This window comes from Halyomorpha halys, unplaced genomic scaffold (assembly GCF_000696795.3).
Source record: "Halyomorpha halys isolate HHAL.00 unplaced genomic scaffold, Hhal_1.1 Scaffold7.1, whole genome shotgun sequence".
Classification (NCBI taxonomy): domain Eukaryota; kingdom Metazoa; phylum Arthropoda; class Insecta; order Hemiptera; family Pentatomidae; genus Halyomorpha; species Halyomorpha halys.
In genome coordinates, this window is record NW_027110368.1 from 2073428 (window position 1) to 2083144 (window position 9717).

The 9717-nt window shown below is 30.2% G+C and overlaps 1 protein-coding gene across 9 annotated transcripts in view; it reads right to left on the reverse strand.

Moving 5' to 3' along the window:
* LOC106677306 (aquaporin) overlaps positions 1-9717 on the reverse strand; it is a gene marked incomplete at its 3' end in the record, with an annotated part of 133659 nt that overhangs the window by 48230 nt on the left and 75712 nt on the right. Inside the window, 1 exon segment of one of the 9 annotated variants that reach the window (XM_067048537.1) lies at positions 672-766. In XM_067048537.1, coding sequence (XP_066904638.1) covers positions 672-733 — 62 coding nt within the window. 9 annotated transcript variants of the gene reach the window in all.

Consider the following 9717-nt stretch of genomic DNA (forward strand, 5'->3'; position numbering starts at 1 on the left):
TTTTTAACAGTTATTTGTAATATATGGTAATCATGATTATTTTTATATCTATTTTTTTCATATTATTTTTGAATTTTCTTTCCAGTCTATTTTCGATTGAAAAAAAAAAGGTATGTGTCTATCTTTGATATTTTCAGGAAGATCATCATCATAATAAAGATAAAAATTGAGACTGTAATGGGCTCTAAATTTTTATCCTTGGAGCACAACTCCTTAATAATAAGGAAAGTGATTAAATAAAATGAAAATTTGCATTTAACGTGACTTTTAGCGATGTAGAAGTACATTCAGAATAGGGTTCACCTTTGATTTTGTTTTTTGTATAATTTTATCATTGTAACACTTGCTGTAGAAATTTTAATGTTATAATAAATGTTTTCCTATTTTCTGATTTTAATTTTTTTAAAACGGAGTTGGACAAATTTTAATCGAGCTTTCAATCAGAAATTCAAAATGGCCACAAAAAAAAAAAAAAAAAAAAATCATGGTCCTGAAAAAATCATTAACGCAACATATATTATGTATGTTAAATATATTATGTATATAAAAAATATATATGTATAAGAATCACATGTAATTTAAAGCAGTTCATTACAAATGGATTAACACCTTATAATTTTTGTTCTCAATAAACTGATTTTGATGTATTTGAAGAATGAACTTTATCGTACCCATATTTCAGGCTCCCTAAATCTGGTGGTTGTGTCTGAATGCTTCTCCTCTTAGCTGGCATGTTGTCTTGCAAAGGAATGTGAGCACGAATTATCTGTCGATGCAGAAGAACTTTAAATGTACAAAAAAAAAATTATTTTCTTCTCCATTAATTCTATTTTTGAGCGTAACAGATCAAATATCATCTTAATACCAGTATTAATTAAACTTATCTTTGATGAATTCCTGAATATATATTTTCATGGTTTTTAATCAGTATTGGAGATTTTATTTAGGGGAAAATTCAAAGAAGTTATAACTACATTAGCAGATTATTAAAACTCCCACGAATGTCAAAAACACTGATAACAAGTTATATGCAAATTATGAAAATCATAAACATATTTAATTAAAACAAACATTTCTTTAATGAGGAATATTTAAGTAATCAATCATTATACATTTCGATTGCTTAATTCATAGTGATGCTTAGTGAATTCCCATTATCTTTACGAAAAATATATGATCATATTGTATTGTTAGTAAAGTTAGTAAAAGTGTACTTAGCACCACTTTGAAGTAAGCCTAATAAGTAATATCGTGTTGGATGTCATTGCATAACATGGATACAATTCACACATGACTAAAAATATTGTAGCAATAATCTGCTGGGCATGTGTCGTAGAAAGGCAATACGCACCAACGACTATTTATAAACTACTATATACAATTTTTCTCCTAGAGTTTCCTTCAACATCTCTATCTGACAGCGCTCTCAGTCCAATCTTGAACATTGAATGATCCTATGTATGAGAAGAATGAAGAATGAGAAGGCAGGGAAGATAGAAACTCGCAGAGGTGGTCGTAGGTTGTGGAAGGTTTTCAAGAATTCAGAATAGATAGATCAAAGGCAATGGCAGCTTCCTGTGTTGTACATTATAGAGCGTAACGAAAACAACTGGTTTTATTGACGGGGAATCAACACCTTCGACATCTAGGGTGTCATTGGCTCAAATATCTATTTGTAAAAAAATATATTTATAATGCCATAATGTACTAGACGCTAACTAGAGATAAAGAAATATGAAATAGTTTCAAACGGTTATTCCGGGAGAGGAGTTTTTTTGACAAGGATCATAATAAAAATTGTTAATAATACTCATTGGTTATTTCTCGAAATTGGAAGTCGTCCGTAATCTCTTGTCCATCGCATAATCAGAACTACTAAAATCGCTAACCAACGTAAAAATACGAATACAAACCAATTAGGAAGGAGAATATGATCAAGTTGAGGACGCATTGTTGGACAGGACATATCGCTAGAACGCTGTCGTTACACACTGAAGGACTTGGAAGAGACTTGCATGAGAGCGACTCATGCGAACGTTTTGAGGTCGCATACTTTATTAAGGAGGCCGGCTGAAGAGCTACAATAGGTCAACAGATTTATAAGAAATATTTGATAACACAATTATAACGAGTGGTTTTATATTTTATTTTTATTAGAGTGCTACCAATGGGTAGTTTCTCAACACGCCTGTACCACTCCATTATAAACTTACATCAAATTTACTGGATGTGTCATTATGTAAAGTTGTAAATTTCAATAAAGATATATTTGTTTAATGAAGATTTTTTTTATATAATATCCCAAGAACGAATTAACCAATTAGGTAATTTAATCATTAGTTGAGTACATTTAATTTTATACATTGCAATTCATTTACATTGAATGAATTTCAGTTTTCATTGAGTTTCTTATACTAAGAAGTACAAAGTTCACTAATTAAAAGTTTCCGCTTTAGTTTATCGTTTTATCACATCACTATCAAAATCACTTTTTTAGAAGAACATTTTTTAAAATCTAGATGGAATTTCTTTTTAAAAAGTAATTTATTTTAAAAAATTTAGTAATTTATTTGATAAAGCAGCATTTTCTGAATTAATTTCAGCTAATATCATGAACACGTTAATGAACTAAATTCAATATTTAGCGAGATAGCTTTTTTTTTTCAAAAGAAAACATTATTTTTCCTAATAGTGGGAAAATCAATATTTTCTGAATTTATTTTTGCAAATATGATGAAACTTTCTATACTTACGAATCTTATCATTATGAATTAGTTTAACGTGCACTTACAGAGCTTTGATTTGAGCCTCTGTACGTCCAATAATTTCCAAAACACATTCGTTTTACAAATATTTAAAAAATCAACATTTTGCCAATTAATTATAGCAAAATTTATGAAAATTGCTATACTTAAGAAGATTTTTGCGATGGTCGTGATAGTATTGTTTTTCTTAAAATATTATATTATATATAAAATCTTTGGAAATGGCAATAAAGTTTATTTGAAAATTATATATGTATATGAAATTTGCAATAATAGCATTTTAGCTGACATTTTTAATTTGTTTCTTTTTTTTGTTTGCATAAACATTATTTTGCTGTTTTTCCGAACATAGAAACCTTGGGTAAACCTAGAAAAACTGGGTTTCGTCATTTTTCGATTTTCAGGCATTTAATAAAAAACATATTCATATCTTACACACTGTTTCGCAAATCACAATTAAAATTCCGTTTCCGAATGTACTATGCTTTAAAAAAAGTGAATCATGATAGTAAATAATAATATTTCTATCCTGTTTAAATTAACACTTCATTAGTATTTATTATTCACCACATCTACGGCCTCCGTATGCTTCTTTGACTTTCTATACCACGGACATCTACAATGCCCTCCAATGATGTCAAAGCCAACCACTGACCAAGAATTATCATTCAGGATCTTATTTGATGGCTCTGCGCCTTTATAGTATGATTAATGAAGTATGTTTTGGGTGATTACCCTTAAAATATTTCAAAGTTTAGGTTAATCACTTCGAAACCGTTTAAAATTAAATTTCATAAAAAGAAAACAAAACAAAAAAAATATTTCACGTAGTCAGTTGTTTCTCCCGAATAAATTTTTCTGAATCGTGTAAAATTCCTGCCATTTTCCAATTTTAGCTACTTTTTCTATGTTGCACAATTTAAATCATCTCTTCCCATTTAAAATTAATATTTCAAAGGTGATATAGATCAGCGGCGTAGCCTTTGGCTATGGCCCCTCCCCATTTCTTGTAAGACCTCAGCTATCATGCCACCAATGTATAACCGCCTTCAGCGGACCTTGTTTGCTCATCTTATAATGCCATACGGCAAATGAAGATACAATGTTATTTGTATATGTATTATGTATTGCATTATATTATTATGTATTCTGTAACCATATAAAAAATAAAGAGGTTGGGAAAACAAAAAAATTTAGGCTATAGTGCCCCCAGCACATTATAAAATTCGAAGAACGCCCACTACAACAAAAGCCAAGTCAAAAACTCCTTAAAATGTAGGCCACTACAGAAGAAGGAAACAGTGCAGGACCAGAATATATATTTATACTAAAAACCATAAATGAAGTTCAGGAATAGGGGTTATGAAAAAAAAAAAGCTATAGCTGCCCAGAACAACTCTATAGTATCATTCAGTCATTTCTAAACGAACGGAGCCTAGCTGTACGGGTTCGTGACAAATTCTCCCAAACATAACCTCTCACATCCGATGTTCCCCAGGATCAGTCTTATCCCTGATCATCCGACTATCTCCCGATTAGACCAACTATGTAATCTTTTCTTTGCAGAAAGGGAAAAAGTCCACATTACCACTCTCTTTCCGAGTGGAGGACACCACACTAGCGCCATCGAATTCGACAGTCTATCTAGGGATCAAACTGGACCGCCATCTTACCCTATCTCCTTCTCCTCACATCTACAATAAAGTAGTACAGATAAGACGAAAAACCTACCGACTACATCACCTACTATTATCACTTGCTCTCTCGCTTCATTTGAAATTAAAAATTTACAAGAGCATAATACGCTCAGCTCTCCTATACGGGGCGCCGCTCTTCTCCGAGACGGAACACAGCGTTTCAGGACACTGTGCCAGAAAATGGTGAAGTCTATGTCACTGAGGAAGACTAAGCTACCACAGCTTCACGAGATCTCCGACCGATCGACTGTGACCGAGTTTATACAACGGAGGCACATCAAGTTTTTCAAATCGCTGAAGACTAACATCAACCCACTTTTTCGGACACTAACGCCCTCTACACCTCCTATCAGGTGGCAACAGTGCCACCTGTGACCAATCACAATCAGTGCAACAGACACATTTAAACCTAGTTTTTTAGTTTTAGTTATAGTGCAATCACAATCCTCAATCGCGCTCCACCACTTTTGACTCAAGACCATGAACTCAAATACAGCCCAACTGTATGGCTATCGTTCGAAGACAAGTCAAAGTCTCCTTAAAATGTTGCCCTGCTACATTAAAAGGAGAAACATTAGATCTTTATACTTATATGTATATATTTATTAATATTCTGTTATTTAGGATAATAGGGGTTCTGAAAAAAAAAAATTAGGCTATAGCTAGACTATACCATCTTAGCTGGACTGATATCAATACCTTATAATGCCACAGAGCAGTCAAAGGAAGAAGACTCAGTAAAGTATATATAATACATTCCATATATTATGTATCTATGAAGTACTAATTTTATTTTAATGAAGGGTACGAAAAAAGGTGATATAGGACCATCACCATATCGGGTTTAAGCGGGGTTGCTTTATATTATTTTAGGTGTTATGATCTCCTCTATGTCATAGGGGACCCACCATTAATATAGATAATAATCAGAAAATACTTTACAGTACATTTACTTACCTGCAAGTTGAGTGTCAATTTATGCTTTTTTAAGTAAATAAAATATTAGTATGAAACGGTAGATAGGTTAAGCGTGAACAAAAAGAGAGCGAATATATTAGGCTTTTCACCATTTTGACCACTTATTTATTATTAATAATTTTTTTTTAAGCAACAACACGATCTGTTTTTGCTTGAAATATTCTGTAAACTGATACCAGTAAAGGTATTTAATGATTTTTCTTTAAAAAAAAAACAAACCAAGAAAAGATGGCGGCCAAATAAAACAAATTTTCCTAGACTTCCCGTGTGTCAAACAGATTCCATTAAAGACAAAAATATTCAAGCATTGTCTTTATGGGAGTTAGTTCCACTTCACACCTATTATATCAGTGACACAATGAGTCTGATTTATGACGATTATAAAAAGTTGGTTTGTCATTGTAATTATGTTTGCAAACGAAATCTCTAATCCTAAGCCAAGACAAAATCCTTTATTATCCGGTAATAAAAATATAAAAACATATTAGGAACGATCTTATGTAAAATGATAAATAATGGATTCTGTAAAAGTAATGCTTATTTTTGGTTTAAAATATGTTTAAAAAAAATGTTAGTCATTATTCTAAATAAAGATCATATTTTTTTATAATGATCATAAAATTAAAAGACATGATATCAATCTGCAAAGTGCATGAATATGAATCTTTTACATACAGGAAATGAAGTCATATAGACGATTTCTAAAATAAAATAATTAATCACTAAAATATAGTGATTAAATGAGTTAAAATTTCTTAATAATGAATATGTTAATTTAGGATATTATTGTATATTTTTAGTTTATACTACAGAAAGCTTATTTGCACGTTGGTAACGAAATGTTTATTATAATTTTTTTTTTTTATATTTTTGTATTTTAGAACATCTCCTGGTTGGAATAACAATTTTTTTTTCCTTCCTAGGATACAACAGCTTATTAAAGAATAACGAAGGAATGTTTCTATTTTTTCTCTTTTAGTAATCCATAAAATTATTTAATATTTTTTATTTATTTATAGTTTATTATGGATAAAATTGCATTTATTTTTTTTTCAAATGATCAAAATTAAAGGTACTTTAAAAGAAGAATTTTAAAAATTCGTTATTTGACGCGTTCACTTTCAGTGGAACAGTACGTCCCAGTGGACCTTGCGAATTGTCTTTAGGGTAAAGTAATTGCGGAAAATGGGATATTTTTGTTTATTTATTTTTTAGGGGTTTGGGAAAAAAAATTATTGCTTTCTCATTCAATTGAGACATCATGGAATGCCTTGCCCCTACCGTAAGAACGAACGCATTAGGACACCATGGGGGAAAACACTATCGGAGCAAAAACCCATTTTCTGATCTTCCCCTCCTCCCCCCCCCCCAAAAAAAAATGTTTTTTCTAAAGTTTTTTATAATTGGTAGTGAAAGAATCGGAACCATTTAATTTTACATTGATATGGAATATTTACTCAAAATTGAGAAAATTTGGCTAGTTGTTTCGAGAACATAAATTTTTTATGTCAATTTTATCGAAAAAGTTACTCTCACATACCATGTACCTTAAATATGTACTTTAAGTTTAATACAACTTTTCGTTTCTGAGCTATGCTGATCGCACACAGACACACAGCTATTGTGCAAACCTTTTGAGACTCAGGGGGCCTCAAAACATGTCTTTCCATTTTTATTCCTTTTATTTATTTATTTAATACCAGATCAGCCTGATGGGCTTTATATATAAGAAATAAGTTAATATAAGAGGTACATTTTTTTTTTTTACAATTGATTATGAGGGAATTTACAATCTCATACAAAAGACACCCCTAACTATATACATATTATACATATACATGTTATAAATAAAACAAAAAAATAAGACAAAATAAATAGATTAAAGTAATAATTGCTAATAAAAGATAAATTTTTTAAGATAAAGTTAATAGCAAAAACAATGAATGACATTTATGGATTTAACAAAACAAATAATTGGCTTCTAATAGAAAAAAAAGAAAATTAATTTAAGATGAAGAAAGAAAAAAAAAAATTGTAAAGTATCAATGACAGAACTGATAAAAAGAGACTTTATAACAGGATATCCTTCAGCAGCCTGGGCTTTGGGATTCCCAAGTTGTAGGTCACTGCTCCTTTAATTGTAGGTAACTGGAAATGGAACTTCAAGAATCGTTTTTTGATGTAATCCTCTATTGTCTCAATTTGTAATTTCTAATGCAATTGACTATTTCTTACAAACCAAGGAGCATCCACTATAATTCTTACGACTTTATTTTGAAAAGATTGTATTTTTTCCCTTTTCCTAAAGGGTGCCGCTCACCAACCTTCACAGCCATACTTCAGCAGTGGCCAGAGCATTGTTTTAAAAATATAAATAGCTGTTATTGATTTTAATTTGGATTTTGTGTTTAGGATAGGATATAGTTGTTGTTGTTGGCTGGGGCTTTAGGGCGTAAAACCCTGAGGTCATCAACGCCCATAATATATAGTATATAGGATATAGTATTGCTAACCTTGCATAGGTATGAGTTAGTTTGATGTCTTTCCGTTGAAAACTGGAATACAAAATTTTGCCCTAACGGAATATTTTCCCTTACTAGGTAAGTGTAATTATTACCCTAGCTTTTTTAATAATTTCTATTTTATTATTTTCAACTCCTGCAACCATAATTTTATGATTTTTAGAAAGGTTACGGTATTTGAATATAATTAAATCCAGTTATAGGCTGCCAAATTTTCTAAATTAAGGCCGCTTCTATTTATTACTTTTTTCACTTCTCCATTTTCCCTTTCTTCCTTCTTTTGTTCACCCGAAACGTGGAGTATTGTTTGGTCATTCTCCTATACACTCGGTCACAGGAAGATACCACTGGAACTAGCACACCAGGTCATTGTACTTTAACTTCTGAGTTCCGGCAAAGAGTGTAGATGAGTAAGTATAAATCCTAAGCCCGGTTTTCACTTACTAAGTTCGTCTATCAACGTTATGTTATACATATTTGGAATAAAGCTTCATGATTGATCACGTGGAAACCAATAAATATAAAAATAAGTACGCTAAGTTAAATTTTTGACTCAGTCTATTTTTTTCAGTTCTGTAAACATATTTCATTCATTTTTTTTAAACTTATAATTTATTTATTTTAAATTTTCTTATAAATTCTAAATATACGAACTATTTGGAATTAAAACTTTATAAAACACAAAAAAAATAAATATTAAAGATTCTGAAAGAAATTACATTGACCGTCAACAATATCTGTTTGATAATTTGACCAATTCTATTTCTGTCTACACATACTATCCACATTAAATGAATTTAGACACAAATGAAGCATAAAAATCATGATATAAAGGACCTGAAAAAAAGCTATTTATAATTAAACAAAAAGAGAAAAAAAAAAGTTTCTCTTCTAAAGTTACTTAATTTGCGACCATTGGCAGCTCACCGTCGATAATTTATCATCGTTTCATCCAGAGATTCCTTAATATTTTATGTTAAAAAATATATTCAAACATTATATTTTTGTATATCGCATATCCACAATAGCAGAAATAACTCAAAATGTCAAAATAAACACCCATCATACTAAATTTCATACCTAACTAATACGTAGGTACAAAAGTGATCTCCCAGTTACCAGAAACATTAAGCAAGCTTCTAAGACTTGACTCATTGTAATTTTCGTTCTAAAATTCAAAACATTCAAGATTTTTTTTACTCGATAGATTTGTGATTTGATCGAATAAGACAACTGATAATTATGTTTTTATTAATGTATTTTTTAATGTTATAGCAGAAACCCATTTTCAAAACACTCAATTACTGCAATAAATTATTTAATTTTCAACCTTATCTTTGAGTTTTCCCATACAAAAGTTTTATTAAATAAATAATTTGTATATTTATTTGTGTGGTACGTTCCAATTTTGATAATACGACATATATGACATTAATAAAGAGTCGGATTATCAAAAATCCAAGATAACTAAGGATCTCATGTAGATAACATGAAATAGTGTAAAGCTATATTTGTTTAATTAATAAATGTAAATTTAGAAAAAATAATAATCACTATAAGGGTTTTTCAACGGTAATCGACAAATATGAGACAAGAAAAAAATATAATAACTACAGAGCTTTAGTTGTAGTATACAAATATTTTATAAAAAAAAAAAAAAAAATTAATTGCCACTATAAGGGTTGCTCAACAGTAATCGACAAATATGTAAAAAAAAAATATTGTAATAACCTCTATAGAGTTTGTTCAACGGTA